The 20,525-nt window shown below is 38.1% G+C and overlaps 2 protein-coding genes and 1 long non-coding RNA gene across 6 annotated transcripts; 2 read left to right on the forward strand and 1 right to left on the reverse strand.

The window, feature by feature from the left end:
- Positions 1 to 1,678: 1,678 nt before the first annotated feature.
- On the reverse strand, positions 1,679 to 3,342 carry LOC107270892. Its single transcript, XR_001538466.2, has 4 exons — positions 3,328 to 3,342; positions 2,698 to 3,254; positions 1,952 to 2,073; positions 1,679 to 1,825 (listed from the first exon to the last, which is right to left on the reverse strand). It is a non-coding gene; the product is annotated as an uncharacterized LOC107270892 (long non-coding RNA).
- Positions 3,343 to 9,873: 6,531 nt separating this feature from the next.
- LOC107270886 lies at positions 9,874 to 12,240 on the forward strand. 3 transcript variants are annotated; one of them, XM_025088187.1, is made up of 5 exons: positions 9,880 to 10,117; positions 10,264 to 10,275; positions 10,370 to 10,548; positions 10,685 to 10,964; positions 11,168 to 12,240. In XM_025088187.1, exons 1-5 carry the CDS (start codon positions 10,100 to 10,102, stop codon positions 11,411 to 11,413), a joined length of 735 nt encoding a protein of 244 aa, XP_024943955.1. In that variant the 5' UTR covers positions 9,880 to 10,099; the 3' UTR covers positions 11,414 to 12,240. The 3 variants fall into 3 exon arrangements, with proteins under 3 accessions (XP_015601797.1, XP_024943955.1, XP_015601794.1); XM_015746311.2 differs by lacking the exon at positions 10,264 to 10,275 and having other exon boundaries at positions 9,874 to 9,993; XM_015746308.2 differs by lacking the exon at positions 10,264 to 10,275.
- A 3,509-nt stretch (positions 12,241 to 15,749) lies between these two features.
- Positions 15,750 to 18,757, forward strand: LOC107270976. 2 transcript variants are annotated; one of them, XM_015746491.2, is made up of 4 exons: positions 15,750 to 16,333; positions 16,403 to 16,587; positions 17,378 to 17,612; positions 17,802 to 18,757. In XM_015746491.2, the coding sequence occupies exons 1-4, from the start codon at positions 16,322 to 16,324 to the stop codon at positions 18,000 to 18,002; spliced, it is 633 nt and encodes a 210-aa protein (XP_015601977.1). In that variant the 5' UTR covers positions 15,750 to 16,321; the 3' UTR covers positions 18,003 to 18,757. The 2 variants fall into 2 exon arrangements, with proteins under 2 accessions (XP_015601977.1, XP_015601978.1); XM_015746492.2 differs by having other exon boundaries at positions 17,501 to 17,612.
- Positions 18,758 to 20,525: the final 1,768 nt, after the last annotated feature.

Consider the following 20,525-nt stretch of genomic DNA (forward strand, 5'->3'; position numbering starts at 1 on the left):
CCAATAGACGGAACCTAATGGACCAACCAGGAGACCAAGAAACCCACTAAATACACTTCATCTGTAGCATCATCCTCCAGCTAATGTTGAACTTGTAGACTCGTAGATGGAACACAGGGGGAATTCATATAGTATACCTACTATTACATAAACGGACACAATATGCTATCTTGAAACATACATAAGCATAGATAAACTCCTAGATATCCTCGTTGACAGAAAGTCCCCTTGGGGCTACCTGCGCCACGGGGTATCCAATCCCGTGTTGCCTGCGGATGAAGTAGTGGAGTTGGTCCAGTGGTATAGCGCCATCTAAAGACCGGGTTAGAACCCAGCCTGGCGACCACCAATACACGTCATCTCATAGGAGACCCACGTCTTCCGAGTAAAGGATAGATCGTAGATCGTAGATCCTGTGGATCCATCGAAAACGATCGAACTCGATCCCACCTGAATTAGGGAGGATGATTCGGACATTCCTGAGTGTCGCAATCGGTATACCAGATGAATAATATTCCTGTAGGAGGACTTCATGCCCCTCAGGACATCAGGATGACCAGGTGAACAGCATATAGAGATAAAGTCGACTATGAAGAATCCTAGCAAACTTGCACCTGGTTCCCCGTCAAAAAAAAAAGACAAAGAAAGTCAAAGATAATAAAGACAAATATATTTTTTATATTTTACATATGGATACAAACCTCCGCCCCGACCCTTCTACTTTCAACCCTTCGTGATAGCGTGATCAATCCGTATTCTGATTCGTGGCTGGAAATCGTTCGCAGGAACCATTACGAGTCCCTTTCTCTTCTCATAAAACCTTCTCAAAAGCGTTCCTTCACTTTTACTCACAATCAGTTATATCCATTTCACGAATTCCCATCGTCCCACTCGCGGTTATCGTCAGACATTCGTGTATCACGATAACCCTGTTGAGGGAAGAAAAACAAAGAACAAAGAAATCTAACATGTAAATTTAGCAAATTCATTTCCTATCACAGCCCGGTACCTAAAGACTTAATGACACAAGTGCCATAATAAAATATAGCCATTTATTTATTGACTATATAATTAATAAATATCTAATATATTGTGATAAATTTTTTTACTATAGGACATATAAATATCTATATTATAGTACAAAGTAACATGCCATTCAAATAATCTCACAATACAAGTACCTATAGCACGTAGAAATAGTGCAACTGTCTTGCGCTTGCATTGCAGGTGCATCGTAAATTCACTGTACACCGAACGTACCTTCTGTCTATGCAACCTGAATGCAAGTGACCGGTATGACCGATATGTTCGCCACGTTCTCCAGCTGTCCATTGATATATGCATACAATAAGATACGAGGAGCGTCTGTCCATCCGTCCATGTTGAAAAGTCTAACATGTCCAGGACACTCAGCTGCATTCCAGAGATGCATGTCTCCTTGATATTTTATACAAAACAGAACATTTCCTCGATAGGAAATGAACAAAACTACCTAACGTCCCATTCTTTTCTCTATTGCTATACAGGGTATGCATTTCCGAATTCCACAAAAGTGCCATACGAATGAAACGCCATACGCTAAGCATTCCAATATTGGGGGTATACTAGTTGGAAATGCATATTTTAGATACGTGACGTCAGTATTTAGATAAAGTAGGTGAAGAAGATTATTACGAAATACAATATTCATACATTTATTTACATCTGATCGATAAGTGTTACATCATTATAGTTTGACTGGCACCCGGTAGTTTCTATCGCTTATAGGGACCATCATCATCATCATCAAAACGCCCACGACGATGGTCATCGCCATCTTTGAGATCTGGAAAGATTTTAGGATATAAGTTACACGTGATTTTTTTTTTGTAATAATTTAGTCTTATTATAAATCGGTAAATTTTATAAATTTATAAATTTTATTTCACATATTTTCATACTGTCGACTTACCTTGTATATCATTGCTGATTGGACTTTAATATTTCACTGTGAATTGGATCTGAACCTTTCAACAATTTCGATCGAACTGACGTTTCTTCTTTCGTATCAGTCTATCTATACGGCTCTGACATCTGTATATATATTGTCAAGGACTATATTAATGTGTTTATTCGTCGATATTGAACACTTGTGTCAATTTCAAGGGAATTAGCGAAAAATCTTTTTGTAGACAAATTAAAGTTATTTTATAAATGTAAATATCGAAATTGAGAGAAATATGTAAATATTTGATATCTTGAACAATTTGCTAGTATTTAGGTTATTACGTCAGGTTTCGTACGACGAATATACATATTATTCCTATCTTACGTAAATATACCATTATGATTGCGATACACGTTAATGTTCCTGGATAAACGTAGACCTCTCGATATTTTATTTCAAGGTGATTAATGACGATGCGAATTAAAAATTTCTTCGTGACAAATAACGAGTAAGCATAACGTGCAAAACTAGTGAAAACTAGAAAAGTACGAATCAAAACGTTCGCAACACAAGCAAAAGTCTGCGTCGTACATAAGATGAATGAAAAAATGATTATTATTTACTTCCAATATTAAAAAAAAAAAGTAAAAATAAATACTAATTAACTAGAATCGACATTACACAACTAGATCTTGAATATGTCATCTAGCCTCGAAAGATACGAAAAAAAGAGATTGATTTTGAATTAAAGAAAATTTATTCGTACGTACGTAGCTGCGAAAGTCGAGAGTATTGAGATCGTGGTTAAGGAAGAGAGAATATCCGTAGACAGCTTAAGAATGGCGATTTTATCTTCGTTAAAAGTCCGATCGAGAGAAAGAAAGGAAGAAAGGTACCGAAGACGCACGCGCGCCATCTTATAATAGGATCTGGTATCGCCCTGTATTTTCGTGCCAAAAAGTCCCTCAGAGGGCACGTTTTACGTTTTCAAGCCGAATCCTGCTGCCTTCGATGCAGCTTACCTCTGGACGCACCAGATATAGATATAGGATAAACAGCGGCTCGAGTGAAGAAATCTTTGCACACGCTGGGCGTTGGGATATATTTGCATGCGATCACTTGCCGATTAAGCGCGATAGAAATCGCAAGTCCGAAGGCTGAATTGATGGCGCGGCTACCGGTTTTATTGGTTCTCCATGGGATTTAGCATGGCGTATAGTCGTACCACTGTATTTCCCTATAGCAGCTACTCTTGACTCTTTTTATCCCTGTCCAACTAATGGGATACTATGAATTGCTCTCCTTGTCACACTCATACCGATTGTATCTAATGGAAAAGGATGTTCCGAATAATTTGTATGAAGTTTGAAATAACGTGAATTCTATTTTAATTGTCTCACGTTGTGTACAGAGTTATGCTCCACTTTTCTCTAGCATTCGTTCTCTCCTGTTAGAGTCAGTATCTTTATTTCTTTCTCTTGCTGCAAGAGAGAAGGGCTGAGCGCATTCGTAGCGCAAGTAGCGTTCCTCGCGTTCTACACTTCAGCTTCTGTTTGCGCTACTTTGCCCGTGGCCCGATGGTATGCAAGCCTCTTGCCAATTTCACGCGTGTCCACGCGCGCGACCCGATTCGCCTCAAGAGAAGCCAAGAGAAGAGACTTTTCTTTATTCGATCGATACCAACTTCTATGCGTACCTACTGCACATTCTACCCACTCCATGAGCACTGTACGATTTACACGTTAAAATACGCATACAGTAACCTTGAAATATTTGATAAGGAATTTTCCAAAATTTTTAACATACTTTTATACCTTGTGATATACTGAGTTTACTAGGTTAAATGAAAGCTACCGTAACTATAGTGAATAACGAAAATAATAATGAAATTTTTAAAACAAAAGTCAGAACAAAAAAGAAAGACAAAATGTAATATTTTCGAAATTCATAATTATGTGATTTCAATTTTTGAAATTTTTGACAACATTTTATTTTTTGTTTGTTTGTTGTATTGGCAATTTGTATGGATCTTGGGGCAAATTTAGAGGATGGAACGACGTCGAGGACGACGACGCCCTGCGATTGGGCGTCCCACCGTACGGTGTTACCATGGCGACGACAACCCCGACGTTTCACGGGGTTGCCGTTGTCGGCGGTAGGGACGAATAACTCGCGAAAACACGTAAATTAAACGCACTATGGGGCTTGATGGGGCGGAATGGGAACGCGAGTGGATCCCAGCCGTGAAACATAGCCGTCATAAGCGGATATTAAAGCGTGTTTCCGGAAGAAGAGGGCGCGCGCGAACGCGTCTCAAAGACGAAGAGGGTCAACACTAGATACGGGCTACGAAATACCGAATAAAAGTCCACTTGCATTTTTTCGTCCTTATTCCAAATACCTCCGGTATCTTCTTTATCAATTTTCAGCACTTGAAACAACACAACATTCTTTAAGCAAATACAAATGTCTCCAACGTTTTCACATAACGTTCCCATTTCTTTTTCTCTTATTTCATTCGTGACGTCACTTTATACCAGCACCTCAGAAAGTCATCGCTCCACCGACTAACAATTAACTTTCCTCCGATTAAAGGACTCGCTCTATTACTGGTCACTGAACCCCACCGTGCGCTTTCACGAGTTCTAAATCATCCCCAGCGCAAAGATTGCAATTCCTTTCTTTCTTCGTTATTCCATTTTCGATTTCGACCTCAACGAATAATAAGCCATATTGCGTAAAACAAAAAAAAAATATTGAAAGTCCAAAATCCACACCTCAAACTATCTTCTGTAAAACTATCATAAAAATTATAAAAAAAAAAATTCCCACAATGATTGCAAACTCCTGATGTAAAATTCGCAAAGGACCCTCGAGCCCGAATGAAAAAGTATAAAACAAGAAGAAGATCCAGATTTGAAAAAAAATCTATAAAACAAATGGAACAATCTCAATAAGGCACGTCAACTTTCCCTATATGCTTGGGATTTCGTAGCCACGTCTTTTTCTACACATTGCGTATTGCGTAGCCGTCGGAGCAGCGCGGCGCGGCTGGCACAGCTCAGCACATAGAGAACAGCCACATCGGATCGCTCTCGTACAAACCAAGATCGAGGTATGAAAGTGCGCCAATTACCTTGTCAATTACCTCGATTGATGGTTACCAGCCATATTAGATTTCGCAACCGATCAAAGCCAGAACCCCGTGCGCTTGACGTGTGCGCGCCTATCTATACGTACCTGCCTACCTACCAATCCTACCTGCCTGCCTTGCTAGTAGCCAACCTACATGACACTCTCGAAGAATCGACAACTAACGATGAAACAGCAGGTACAGATGAATCCAGAAATATCTCCTTGGCATTTTCCATGAAAAGAACGAATATCGCCACTAGGACTTACGTGCGTCGACGTACAGCGCATGCCTGCACATACGCATCGCCTGGACTCAGAACGTGAACGTAAGACACGATGCACCTTGCCAATTTCCGAATTTGCACAGGTGCATAGTCTCGTATGATATCTCATAAATATGTACACCGGCATAGATTGCCGTCAGCGTAACGTTGACGTACCGTTGATCGCGTCGTGACGTATGTACCATCATACGTTATTTACATGAATCCGCGGTAGGACAAAGTAAAGGCGGGAAATTCAAAATTCACACAAAACCGAAAAACTTGCCTGATTGAAAATACAAATTAGGGTACCATGGACGATAAAATAAAAAATAATTTAATTTTTTTATTGCACATATATTATATTGCATTTTTAACAGGAAGATCTCGTATCAATAATTTCATGACTTATAGTTACATTCCATTCTCTTCCCCGGTGGCGAAGCCATGACAGTTTCTCAAAGAAAAGGGTTGAGGTAGCTTGGACGTTTTAAGGGGATCATATGAGGTGGATCCAGCGGAATGGTCGCGGTGTCCTTTGATGGGTCCTTTCTGGCGGCCATCGCCGAGGGTTTTTACCCCTGACTCGGTGGAATCCGCCAAACACTTTTACGCTGCAGTGCGCCATCGGGCGCATTGAAATGCAACTCGCGTTCTCCTCTCTCTCTCTCTCTCTCTCTCTCTCTCTCTCTCTCTCTCTCTCTCAATGCTCCGCCGTTCGTGGCCCTCGCCGAACACTCGCTACTCACGGAGATCACTCATACGATAAACCACTAATCTACCTCCTACCACCAATCACCTGGAGACCCTCATTCACCCTCTTAAACGTCATCAGACCCAAACCCATCCTACCCCTTGCAATCATTGGGCAACAATTCAAAGCGCAGTTCGATAGCGCGATCAATCTTTCTGTTTTTCACGGGCGAGATATTGCATTAAGGGCAGCTATGGGCACGGCAAGTCACTGGCTAGTAGCCGAGCGAGACGCGAGTACGTAAAAAGCCATATACCCCGTGCAGAGAATGTAGGGTAAAACCACGTGGAAAAAGCATGGGAATATTGCAAAGTAGTCAAAATAAGATTCAGTCGTATTAACAATGTTGAAAGAAACTTTTGAAAAGTTATATGTACACACGTAAATACTAACAGAATTTATTTTTTTTTTTGTTGGTATACAAGATATATGCATTTTTCTTCGTTATCTTCAACTGAAAATATTTCAAAGTGATAAAAAACATTGGTATAACAAAGACAAATAAAAATATGAAATTTTTTTGAAATTAACAACAACCAAATCACCGGTATGTATGGTACCGATGTGAAATGAAATGAAGTAAAAATAATATGTAGACACAAAATATAAGATCTTTTCAAGCTTGAATTTTCCTCGCTTTATGCGACCACCAAGAATATCTGAAAGTGTCCGTGGTACCTATTACAATGGTGCACGCTGCTGGAGACATAATAGTTCAAAAGGTTTATAGGTCGTAAAAGTAACATGGCGGGTTCGTTTGTTCCCCTCGTCGTATCTGTGCTCGCGATTGAAACGCCATCAACGAGTCGTAGTTATTTCTCCAAGTTCTCCGCCTTCGCCACCTACTCTAAAACATCAGGATCAAGGATCAGCATCAGCAGCACCTAAAACATTCATCCTTCATCCATGGTCCATATACATAGGTCCGGGACCACATGCCGTGTCCTGGGGAATTTCTTCATTTATATCGCATTAAAACGAACGGGCAACTTTACGGCCAACTAAAACTCAACTATGGCGACAATGTCGTTGCATAGAGAACAGAGAGCAGCTTTATGGCATTTCGATCCCTACAGCGAGGTGCACCTTCTGTACCCTCTTAAACCATCTGAAATCCCCTTCTGTTTGTTTTATATAAAAAAAAAAATTTTCCCTAGAAATTACGATCAGCATCCTTGAATTACATTGACGATGCACCGGATATTGACTGCATCGAAACTGCTGCAAGTGAGGCCCATGAAGGAATCGTTTAATCAAGTATCGGCATCCGTCCAATTCAGTCCTATCAAGAATTCGATGGGTATAAGAAGTCATTGTGATGATTCTGAGACGAGACTAATGATCGTGACGGATGATATTGAACGGTACGACGACGATGCACCGATGCATTATTTAACGTTGGAGATATATCGGTAAAAGATCCGCACGCATCCTGGTGCTTTCTAGCAGCCAATGATTGGCTTCTCATTTGCACTGGCTAGATACGTTGCTAAGTAGATACGCATGCACTCGTCTCTATGTGCATATAGATAGGTGCGCATGCACTTATGCAGTCACGCACGCAGTCGGCATATTCAAAGAGTGAAAATAGCGCGAAATTGTCGGGAGTTCATTACCGCGATCAAGAGAGAAAACAGTACACATAGTAGCGACAAAGATAAAAATAAAATAAGAGTAAAATGGAATGGGTCGAGAAAAAGATAAAGATAATCACTGGCGCTATGTTGTCCCGTAGAAAATGAGGGAGCCGTGTTCGACGTTACCGTTGCCGTTGCTGCTGCTGCTGCACGTCGCATCCGCCGGGAAATGCTAAACCTTCGCGGTGGAATTTGCCGATCGATCGAACCGTTTAGCGGTATAAACGATTATCAAGAAATCCCTGACGATCGTGCACGTTTTCTTTTATTCGCTCTATGGATATATCGCCATCTATACTGGTTGATCGTCTTACCACTTACTTCCAAGCAACCTAATGATATCCGGATAGTCGGGATAGGCTTTAACCACTTCATTTTACAGTGCTGTCCGAGAGGTGGTACTGCTGTGGAGTCTGTAATCTAGTAGTAGACAACTGACTCTATGTTTTTTAATATGGAATCTGTATAGTCGGTTCGCGAGAACAGTTTCACTTTGAGGGGACTTATTTAACGTTTCGGTTCGCAAGGCGGTGGCCCTTTAGAGCGAAACTGGATTTCGCTACCTGATTATAGGTTAATATAGAATGAAGTCTGTTTTTTCTTAAATATAGAGTTTATAATTTATTAATAGATTATTTAATTCGTTTTTGTACTTTGTATAATGGATTTGTACGTTTTTGGAAAATAAATTTATATCTTTTGTAGACCTTTTGAAAATTATTTTTGAGAGAGAGAAATTGCGTAATGTACCAATAGGAAATTCTTAGAATTTCAAGGATTTTTCTTCGCTATATTGGTACATGGACACAACTTTACCCCGTCACTTGGCCTATTTACTTTTGTTTTTCAAGGGGTAAGGAATTAAGTGAAATACCAGAAGCACGCAGCATGACTAGAAAAGGCAAAGGGCAATGGGAAATGGAAGTGGAAGTGTAAGAGGCGCTGAATGAGTTACCGCCTTCGACAACCCCCCTCCCGAAAAAGTCCTCTCTCTCAATTACCCTAATGAGCACAAATGCCAATACTCACTCACTCAGTGACTTTCTTGAGTTTTTCGTGAAACGGGCAACTTGCGTCGCTACGGACTACAGGGACTACGTCTTATTTTTAACGTCGACAGAATGGGGGTTGCCTGTTGACGAATTTGCGGTAAACCCTTATTCCACTTGGATATAGAGACACTCCCGTTCTATCTCTGTACCATATGATGTTAAGGGTGGAAACGTCATAAAACCTACTAATCTCTTGTCTTTATTTTCGAAAAGCAATAATCCAAAGGATTAAATCATTTAGGAAATAATTCCTTACGTATAAAGATATACATATACATATATACATTAATAAAGTATAGTTTGGGGACAGTTTGAGTAATACAGCCGCTAGTTTGAGAACAATTGTATAGTTTCGGGTCGGACCTCAAAGTTTTTTCAACATAATGTATGCTTTGAGGCCCATAAAGCGACTGTCACACCAAATTTGTTTATTTTTTTTTAATGCTAGACATCCGGAGTTGTGATGAGCTTAGAAAGTGTTTCGTTTAGGTTAGGTTAGAATTTCAATGCTGTGATGCGTGAGGGTATTAGCTAAAAAAAAACGTTAACTTGCTATTGTGAATGCCCCTTAATCGTCTGGGTCCTCAAACTAAACTTGTTACATGATTATATATATATACAATTTGGAGTTTCAATTGTAATTTGTTCAATCTTGGAATCTTTCAAAATACTTTCAAAATATTCTCGGTACACGGGTCGAAGAGAAATACGTGACATTGGAATACTCAAATTCCTTTAACCCGTGGCATTCTTCATTCCCCCTTTTTCCGCCCTATTTTTTCCACCCTGTTCGCGTCAAAATGACTAACAGCCTCACGTGGAGTTTAGGGGAGTCTAAAAAATGAAGATTTTGTAGTGACTAGGGAAATACAAAAAAAAAGTAAGAGGAGTTACTTCTAATGTATTTTCGTATTTACTACCTATACGATGCCAGGCAGAATTCGAGCAGCGCGCATAAAGACCCTTCGACATTGTTCCAAAAATATACAAAGGGTGCGCCACTGAACAACCAAGTACATTCTACAATCTGCTCCAATGATAATGCAGAGAGGATCGATGACATAGCAACGTTGCCAAGTTTCCTGAAGGTAATCCTTATAATTTACAAGGATTCGTAAGAGAACTGCGGCGGAAGTAGTGAGAAAAAAGTCAGTGCTCCTACTTGATAAGGTGAACACACTACAATTCCGTTACAACACGTGGGTCATGTGTCTCCATCATCAAAGTACGTACCCAATATAGTGACAGTGCACATATATAAATGAAAGTGCAGTGTACATATGATAGTTTCAAATTGCACGAGTGTATTTCGGCTTGTGCCATGAAAATCAATGTTTCATCCAAGCACGGTTGGTACCTCATCTAAAATCCCGAAATTTTCCATCGTCTAGTTTCAAATGTATAGACATTTTTTGAGTTACTCTTATTGCGAATTATTTTTACCCTTTTTCGTCTCTCTTCATCTCTGTGACTTCTCAAACCATCGACGACCCAGTGCCGACTGACAGTTCGTATAAAAATTAGTGTTGACACTGAGCAGCATAAACAAGGCAACAGAACATGGTGGATCTTAATGAAACTCACTGTTCCCCCATACGCAGCTTACCAGCATGAGTTTCTGGCCACGAAGACGCTTCCGTATAACACCGCTACGAGTGCTCCTGGCATTCATTGTGGTCGGTGTAGTCTTCTGGTATAGCCTCAATCGGCAAGAAGCACCACGACAACCCTGTAGCGTGCCAGATGAATTTACCGAAAAGTTGCACGACCTTGCAAACAGGTTTGTTCTACAATACCATAAGAGCAAATGGCATCATTCTTCTGCCGGATGTGTAAATTCTTATATTATCTGCCGTCGATAATGCAGATTTGGATAGTTTTATATGCGAGTGTGTTAAAGCATGATCTACTTTCAGGGCTCATTTGGTCCTGGCTAAATTAGGGGTAGTCCACTTTCTTTGCCTGGGTGGACTTTGGGGTCAAGCAAGAATAGGTCGTGCTCTACCCTGGGCAAGAAAAATAGAATTGTGCTTGGTAGACACTCTAAGGGATGACGTCCTTATTACCAAGACTTTTAGGGAGGTTGGTTTAAGCGCTACTTACTTACACGCTGCTGGAATTTATCGCGTACAGGAGCACGAAGTTGGCGAGGATGCACCTAAAATAGAAGTGGTTGTTTTCGAAGAAGATTCAGTGGTAAGAATTTCTACTGATACTCAGGACTATTTGACCATCTGAAGATGGTTCTATAGAGTCTCTTCTATCGCGAAAAATTTTCGAAATCAAATTAACAGAATCATCTTCAGGCGGTGCAGTAGCCCTGAATAACCGTGTAAATATATTTTGGGTAATTGTTTGAAACAATAACATGTGTTCTATCTTGTCAATGTCTGTTTTAGACTAAAATGGTAAGAAGGGTTGGATGGACTAGACGAGTTTTGCCACCGGATTGTGAACTTTCACCAAGTCTACAGTGCTTTCCGCCTCAGTTGGTAATACCACCGTTACCAATGAAACAATTTGGTGGTTATTTACTGCCAGTACCACGAGAGGGTATTGAACTACAAAAATATCATTATCCTAATGATTGGTGGTTGGAGATCAAACCTACAGACTGTATAGAACCTGACGTCAATCATACGTAATTGTGAACATTTTTTAATGTCATCCAATGATGAAAATTTCAATTTTCGCGGGTACTTAATCACTGAACTTGGTCACCTCTCCGATTCGCCTAACATGAATTGGAATATTGGATGTAGCCAATGATTCAAGAACCGACTAGATATCAAAAATGTTAAAAATTCAAGCCTCGTACTTGTTTAGAGAGTAAGAATGTTAGTTATTCGCCGGGACTAAAAAGATCCATATAGTTATACAACATAATCATCAATCGCATAGAATCTCACAAACTTAGGAAATACTTAACCGCTTAGCCTGGAATCACGTATCCGACGCTTTGAACTCCGCAACCCACAATTGTTTTGCACGTTTGCAAGCTGTATACTTTTCATCCTACATAGTTATAGAATTGCATTTAATTTATTACTTTAACACAAATTATCATCGAACAGTTGAACATCGATGGTCTTTTGTGATTCGCAGACTGCAGAATAATTAGACAGCTTGAGCTCACGCGACTGCTGATTAAATACTAGGCCAAGTGGTTGAGAAAGTATTAAGCTTCTTCAGGCAGCAATTGGTACTGGGAGCTACGAGAGAATTTAACTTACTTAAAATCCTTTTGCATACGTAATTTTTTTTTCGTTCTTCATATAATCAACTATGGCTTGTACTGTGTGTACGATTTGTTTCAAAGCACATATCTTAATGAATAATTTAGTAAAGAAATATTGCGACTACATCGGATTCCTACAAAATATCTTCCGAGCAAAAATCACTACGGATCGTAGATGAAATTCCGCAAGAAACTGTACATTTATACAGAAATAAAGACGTGTACAATTGTTTATATCGATCGTACCTCCCTTCCTCTCACTCTTTCTTTTTAACTCATGAAACCTGGCAAAGTCATGCAGTGGAACGGTAATAAATCAGATAGGGCCAAGTAAGATATTATCAAAGTCGACGGCCCAGATACTCAAGAATATCCTGGGGAGGATTCAGCCAGTAAGGATAACAAAAGTTTATATTTTGAGTAATATCAAAACTTAAAACTTTTTGACTCTCCTTACCATTTTCCATTTTCAATGTACATTTTGTACCAGAATGAGGATGTAAACGTGTCTGATGGATTATATAACTTTCCATCGGATAAATGTTATCCCATAACTTTCAAACTACAACAAAGATTTCAACCGAAGGATAACCACGCGATTTTGCTATTATAAATTTATTTTGAAGTATTTGTGAATTACGTAGAAATATATTTGTCAAATACATTTCAAGATTGTATCCTTAATCAATGTCGACATTTTCACTTGATCTACGCTACAAATGAGTTGCTATTATACAACCTTTGTAGTTGTAATCTCGGGTCAGATTTAAATTCAGGAAACTCCTTTAACGTTATGGGTCATAAGAAGATGGCCTTATGAGATGTACTAATGTGGAACAAAATGTATAGTAATAGTAGTAATATAGGTATCCGTTATTTTCTTTAACGAACCTTTAGCCTAGCAGGAAATATGTTTAACGAAGATACTTAATACTTAAATTATAACGTATAAAGTTCCTATGTTTTATAATTTAAAAATAATCTTAATTTTTTTATTGACTTTCTTTTAGCTCTAAGCAGAAAGCGTGTCGAGCATAAACAATGCACTGCAGTTACAGATCATAACTGTAATGTGAATTGTCAAGTGCCAATGCTTGTATGCAAAATATAAATATCTGAAAGTTTGTTATTTATAAATATATTTTCTAATGACTTTCTTGATATTGCATTCATATTTAACAGTGCGGATGCACAATTCTTGTAATGCACTCAGGCCAAGTGCAATGGTACTGCACTCGTGCGGAAACTAGTTGGGGAATATTATGAATCTGTAAACTTAACGTAACTCTATTATACATTTCCTATATTATTGACTAAAAATTGAATATTGCTATATTTTAAATAATCATTGCAATATATAGAAACATTGTTGTTATTTAGAAAAGCTAAACAGCGTGCACTCGTACCAAAGGCACTAAACGTATACTATAGACACGTGGACGACAAAGTATAATTGATGATTGAACAATAATCAAAAATATTATACGTGTAGTGAATCTCTGATTACTCAGATAACAAATAAGATTACGCGTTACTTATTTATCACGTACGTGAAAGAAAAAAAAAAAATAATATTTGGAACACAAAATTGTTAAGAAAAACAATTTTCGAAATGCTTTGTTATTTTTAAGTACGAACCCAACTGTTTTCATTAATTTCTCCGAATATATTAACCAATAACACATTACCATGAACGTCTCAAATTTCGTGACGAAAAAAAGATTTTTCATTTTCAATTTGCCTATAGAAAAAAGGAATAAAAAAAGATTGTCATCATACAAAACTTGACGTCTACACGAATTCACCATTTCGTTTTAACCTTGTCTCGTAGAGTGATAAATCTCCAGCCCTTACAGGATAGAAACTGTAAAGAGGATGATTCCACACCATTGTAATCTTCGTCAATCAGACACCGGATATCCGTTTGTCACCATGTTTGCCATTCTCTCGAAATCGCAAAAACCCCAACGAAATTCTCACTAAAGTAACTACCAAAATATATATCGAGCACTGTTAGCTTTCCGCCATTTTCACATCCCTAAATTTAAATTTATAAGATCTCCCTCGTATAACCCAGCAAGAAACGATAAGAATCTGAACGAAGAAAAGATCTGCTTTACATAATAACAATCAAGCCCAGAACCCCATATCGATCAGATACCGAATTTCTCAAATGAAAAATGCTACACCCAATCAGTGAAAAATCGTAAAAGCATAGTAAAATTTGAAAGGCAGGAAAACGCTTCTTTACCCTCGCCAAAAAAAAGCGCCGCCCTAGAATCTAGAAAAGCTTCATACTAATTCCTGAAGGCAGCTCAGAAAATAGAATAATCGTCGCTTTTATTGTGAGCACGAAATTGTCGATCTTCAACGTTCCATTTCCATAACAATGCGTTTATTTCGAGGCTGCACGAGGTTAGCTAGAAAATGAAGGAGAGAAACTCTTTGCTGCCCGTTGTGCATATATATGTATATAAGTCTATATGTCTTCATACATAACCTATATATATCGGAATATGGTGGTAGCTCGCGCGGAGTCACGGTTCGTACAAAAGAAAAGCTTCCAAAGTAGATCAATACTCGATTACCGGTCGAGCCATTATCAGTTCCTATCAATATCTACACCCAGTGTAACATTGTCGAAAGCTTTAAACCTTTCGAACCGCCACCCTGCTGTGTACCACCCTTATGACCCCTTTATTTAACGCCCCTGTGATTCAACGTCACACTTACACATATATTGCTACGCTCACGCGGCATTCACCTAAACTCTGCGCAATTCCCATTTCTCGAGCTTTCCTACATCCTGACGTCGATAACTACGAAACTTAGCGTGGCCCACTTTTGAGGGACCTTACATGTTCTTTGGTAAAGGAGCACGTTATACCTTCTTCCCTTGTCATTTGAATATACGCACGCACGTGGCATTATGTATACTTTCGTCCTGATCACGAAGCATACTTACCGGCCAAGTACTTGGCAGTAGTATAAAATTAAGATATAAGTTTTCATAGGATTCAAGAGATTTTATCATAATTGCATAATGACAATACAGCCATTTGTCCGTGTATTTATGTATTGTCAATTAAAAAAAAAAAAATTTATTTTTTAATATTTTTCACGCATTGTTATTGTCTTCTGACAAGTGATTTTTTAGTATCGACAATTTTCGTATAGGGCGTCTATGGAACTTTGTATGGGTCTTACGAGATTTTTGTGAATTTTATTGATTACTTTGCGGGTACTTTGAGGGAATTTTAATTTTTTCATGTTTCTTTTTATCGCGAAACAGTGATGGATCATTCGTCTAATAGATAAAGTTAGTGGGCGATGCTTCCCGAACTTACCGAGATACTACGAGATACCGTTGGTTTCTAGTTTTTTGAATTTAAACTTTTTTCCTGTTTTGATTAAACGAAACTAACGATCTTCGAATACTGCTATCAGAACAGTCTGGCTCATTTGTCTAACGTACTGATGTTTGGAAGATGAACGGTAAAAGAATTGAATCTACATAGTGCACTGGGATAAAAACACGACAGTGTAAACTTTAATTTACATAATTATCAGTCAACGAATTTATCTTGGAAGCTGTACTGAAAATTTGAAAAATCTTCTTAGCATGTTAATTCAAAGGCATTCCTGCTTCATTACCATCACAGAAATAGTAGAGAGAATACTGTATTAATTGTAGTAAGTCAATTATGTGCTATTGTATTCCTATCAGCGGTAGATAACTCAGATATCGATATCCGTGTTAAACTTATTAAGGACGTGTCCATAGTCTGCGAATAGAGAAAACTTAGGTGTATGAACAAGAAAAGAAAAGTTCAAGTAACGTCTGTTTATGGAGAAGCAGAGTCATAAAGTGGGGAAAGCATATAAAAGACGACCAACTCAATGATAGACTTTCAAATCATCAAGTAGCGGTCCAAAGGCAATTGTTGTGTCTAAATGTGGGATCTTACAGTATAGCGGTTTAAATAAGCATTACTATACCTTGTTAAATAGCCACGCGCAGTACATTTGACACTTTTCTATTACCCGCTACCTTACCCAGATACGTAGTACGCGGGCATCGTTTTAGTAGGAAGCAAAAATTCGTGCCCTGGATTAAACCTAACACACGCCAGTATGCATACTGCGATTATGGATACAAGTTTGACAAAGCTAAGATAAAAGGTGCTCGAAGAAACTTCTAACCGTTGTATTAAGTAGAGTGCGTTAGACATGGTGCGAGGAACTCTTGAGCGAAAGTGGGACTAACAGACGGTTAAAGTAGACATAACGGATTGTAACAATATCATTGTAAAGAATGAATTTCCAAGTAAGTCTGAAAGAGCCGTTTGACAATAGAAATTTTTCAATTGAAACTATTTTTTGTTATTCTTGACAGAATCTGCTCGTACTCGTTATCGTATTAGTAGAGCTTGCTGGTATGTTGGATGCTTACAAGTACCTAAGACGCTACAAATACTACAGACCAAGACCTCGTTATAGGCCAAGATGGCATCATCCTGGTAGACCTAAATATTATCCGAGAAGAGAGCCAGGATATTATAATCCAAGACCTTACTACAGGTGAGTCAAATTGAACCAAAGGATCTCTTTGTCCAATCACAATATCTTTACGAGTACGAATTGAAAACCTGGGAAAGCTATAATAAGAATCGTTTGTATCGATCAAATCGTTTGAAATCTTTACAAGTCTTTGAGGTCGACCTTGATGAGTTTGAGGTTTACGAATAATCAATAAGAAGCACGCTTGCAGTTAACTTTACGTGTGTGTGCATAATTAGGATAACCTTACCCACAGTCCCTACAGTGTTGAATGAAATATGGTAAAGTTGTGAGGTTAGGAGGTTATAAGGTCTCTCTTAGTGTTCAATAGATTATTAACAGGGTAGGTAACAGTTGTTCAGGCTGCCGCTTGACTTCAGGTTTATTAAACTGTAATTACCTACCTTTGCCAACGTGTTGAAAATCTAGAGACGATTTACTGGTAATTTTTTTGGTGCCGTTTGTCAATTTAACTTTTCATACGTGTTACGTGCTACAATGTAACGGACGTAAGGGACACCAATTTTCAGTAATTTTACTCTAATGAGAATGTTCGTTACTTTTATTTTATGTGTCGACACAATTCTTTGGCGTCACATTTTTAAGGTTATCTGATCTTTCTAAGGTCATTCGTAGCGAACGGCTCTTTGAAAAAAATTCTTTGTTAACATTAGTTCTAATTACCAGTGAGAACCGTTGACGGAAATTTTAAATACCTTTGCTCTACTTTACCATGTGGGTCTTTGACACTTGTTTGCACACGTGACGGTTTAATTTACATATAAATGTCAGTGCTCTGTACAATCTTTAGGTATCCGGCGACTTACGAAAATCCTGTAGACTACGCGGTGGAGGAACAGCCTTATACTATAGAGATAGAATTGCCGAAAGGACACGGACAGTCAGGAACATATAGCAATGGATTTTATCATAGGGACTATAACACGGGCTTGCAGAATGACTATATTGGCGATGATGATTATTTGGACGATGACGACGACGACTCCAGGATTTTTCGCGCGGGAAAAAAGAAAGTACAAATAAAGGTAAGTGAAACGAATGACGAATGTTTTTTAAAAAAAATGATATGCCTGTAGCAGAAAACAAATTTAAAATCTTATACATTGACAATATTATCTGCTGCAAAGTTACCAACATGAAAAAAAATATCATTAGAAGAAAATAGACCGGTTGAGTACTTGATAGTCATGAAGTGAAATACAAAAAATTTATAGGTGGTCAAGGGTGCCAAGCCGAAGCTTCGCATTAAAATTGCCCGAGATGATAATCTTACGCAATTAAATATAACGGAAGCGGACAAACTTCTAGGACCCGAAGTATCGACCAATCTCAAGGAAATTGATGATCCACTTGAAGAAGAATGGGTACCGTCAAATCCGGTTCCATCATATCCTAAATTTCTTCGCGGTGCCTGATAATTCTTCTATTGCTGCCATATTGGAGTTACTCTCATCCTCATATATATTTACGTTATTCTCTCATGTATTTTCTGCAAGTCATTCATTCGTTATCAGTTTTCTTGACTGACAGAACTTTCTTTTTATGCCATTAGCTCAATGTCAGTGAGTATATATATATATAGTTTTCTATAATATATCGATTAATTTTCATATAGTGTTTCAATCCTGTCACTACAGATTGATTGAAAATCCAAATATAAATTTCAAGTACCTACTGACCTCAATCAAGTACACATGTGTGCATACGCAGTACAAAATATATCACAGTGGCATGAACGTGTTACGTAGAAAATAAAACAATTCAAAGTACAACGGTCGTTATAGGCACTTTGATGAAAGAACAATAGTTTGCGATTTAGTTTTATTTCTAACATAATAGTCAACGAACATATAATAGGTAATAATAGTAATAAATAATTATAGTAATAATATACAGCTTTTTTTCTTCTTCTTGTAACATATTTCACAACATCGACAATCCATTCGCGGATTCACACGCATCTTTACTGCATTACACCTATGTATTTGTCATACATATTTTTCCGTACATGCAAACACGCACACGCATAATAACCACATACCCCCTCCCTACGCACGCACTAATCCACTTGAATTTGTTTACTATATTTTTTGGAAAATCTATTCCAACGTGTATTTTCATTTTCTCGTGGATTTCATGCCACGCGTTTTTTTTTTTTGGGGTAGCCATATTTTTTTTGGAAGAGTACGAAACGCAGCCTAGCACAGCCACGAAATAGAACACACCATCGAGCGCGCAGATAAGCATGTCTGGCAGATGCATATTCGATTCCATCTCCATTCCTACATAAACAACGCAAAGGCGGAAATACATGGGTCATGTCAGAAATTTAAAGAAATAGGTAAAACGACAAGTACCAGTGGGTTTGGGCTTTTTGACTCAGCTGGTTTTATGCCGATATCGATCTACGGACCAATTCAATGCAAAAGTATAGAATGGGGCATGTACATGGGGGGGTACATGTACCTGGAGCCAGAAATATATAAATTTTATACAGTGCACATACTTATGCTTTATAAATATTTTTTACTTTTTTTTTATACGGTGTCATAGAAAGTAAATATTTTTATTTTTCCATACATCAGTTGATCGCCATTTCTAAAATAATTTTTCAGCGTGATCGAATACTCGTGTAAAGTTTCTTATGGAATTTCATGTGACATAAATACATATTCAATTCAATCTGACTCATGTAATTGCCCATGGTTTGCAAAATGTATGAATTTACTTCTCTTGCTGTATTATTTTTATCACCTTTGTATTAGAAATAATACTTTTATTTTTTATTTCCTTCTCCTTTTCTTGTTTAGTGCTACCTACATTGCACTTTATACATATACATGGAAATGGAATCGCATTGGCTGCTATCTTGTCGCTCATACGTCATTGCGATTTCTTTCTGTTAATGATTCAATAGTTGTGCGTCTTTTCTCTCTCTCTCTCTCTCTCTCTCTCTCTCTCCCCCTCTCCCTCTCCCTCTCACTCTCTCGCTCTCTTGCTCTCTCTCTCGCTCTCTCTCACGGGACCTTACAGTCACACGAAAAGGGTTATATAAACATAGAAACATACAAACACACATTTTTGCACTGGACATTAATCGTGATGATGTTAAGCCAGCATGTCCTGGTTTTATTTCTTTTTTCAATTTCTCTTTCTCTTTTCGTTTCTTATATCCACGCCCAAACTTAGATATACATATTAGCAGGACATACATTACATCACTCTCTTTCTCTCTCTCTCTTTCTCTCTCTTACGGGTATACATCTCGTTTCACTTTATTTTATTTTTATATTAGTCTAAGAATTCCTTTAAACTCGTTTAGAATCAACTACGTTTCAATTTTTTTTTTCTCGAAGCACTTTATCGCAGGTTTCCTTTTTTTAATCAAGCACTTATTGCGTTACATCTCGATTACGCGCGCGCGTGTACAGTATATATGTTTTGGGTGTGTGCGAATTTTGTTTTTCCTTTAATTCGCTCCTCTTACTGTAGCTTTGGTTGTATTCATGTAGACGCCGATAACGGATGGTTATCAAAGGTTCAGGGGGATGTCAGAAGGACAAGGTATACGTAGCCAAGGTACAACATATCAATTTCACCATATTTTCTAACGATCCATTTTTCATATACGCTCACTCACTCACTCCTTACACGTATTCCCAATTGTTACGTATATTTATCTCTCTCATTCATTCTGTATCTTGCAACTCGCATTCCTTCACGGTATCATAACATTCCACGCCTTGACACTCGTAACTCCGTTAATTAGAAACTATTCATTTTTTTAACGTATCACAATTATTATTTATGTAATAAGCACTCTCTCGCAATGTTCCACATTGTCGCAATTTTTAATTTCGTTCACCCACCGCATAATTCCCGTTATTTGATTTTCTTCTTCGTTTCTTCATTTTACTTTTTTTTTTTTTTTTTTTTTT

The sequence above is a fragment of the Cephus cinctus genome, unplaced genomic scaffold, assembly GCF_000341935.2.
Source record: "Cephus cinctus unplaced genomic scaffold, Ccin1 Ccin1_scaffold0857, whole genome shotgun sequence".
NCBI lineage: Eukaryota > Metazoa > Arthropoda > Insecta > Hymenoptera > Cephidae > Cephus > Cephus cinctus.

Bases quoted from the DNA above. Each gene is read 5' to 3' on its own strand.
- LOC107270886 (XM_025088187.1), top strand. The intron at 10,549-10,684 runs GTTTGTTCTACA...ATCTACTTTCAG, and splicing joins TTGCACGACCTTGCAAACAG to GGCTCATTTGGTCCTGGCTA. The intron at 10,965-11,167 runs GTAAGAATTTCT...TGTCTGTTTTAG, and splicing joins TTTTCGAAGAAGATTCAGTG to ACTAAAATGGTAAGAAGGGT.
- LOC107270976 (XM_015746491.2), top strand. The intron at 16,588-17,377 runs GTGAGTCAAATT...TACAATCTTTAG, and splicing joins AATCCAAGACCTTACTACAG to GTATCCGGCGACTTACGAAA. The intron at 17,613-17,801 runs GTAAGTGAAACG...AAAAATTTATAG, and splicing joins AAAAGAAAGTACAAATAAAG to GTGGTCAAGGGTGCCAAGCC.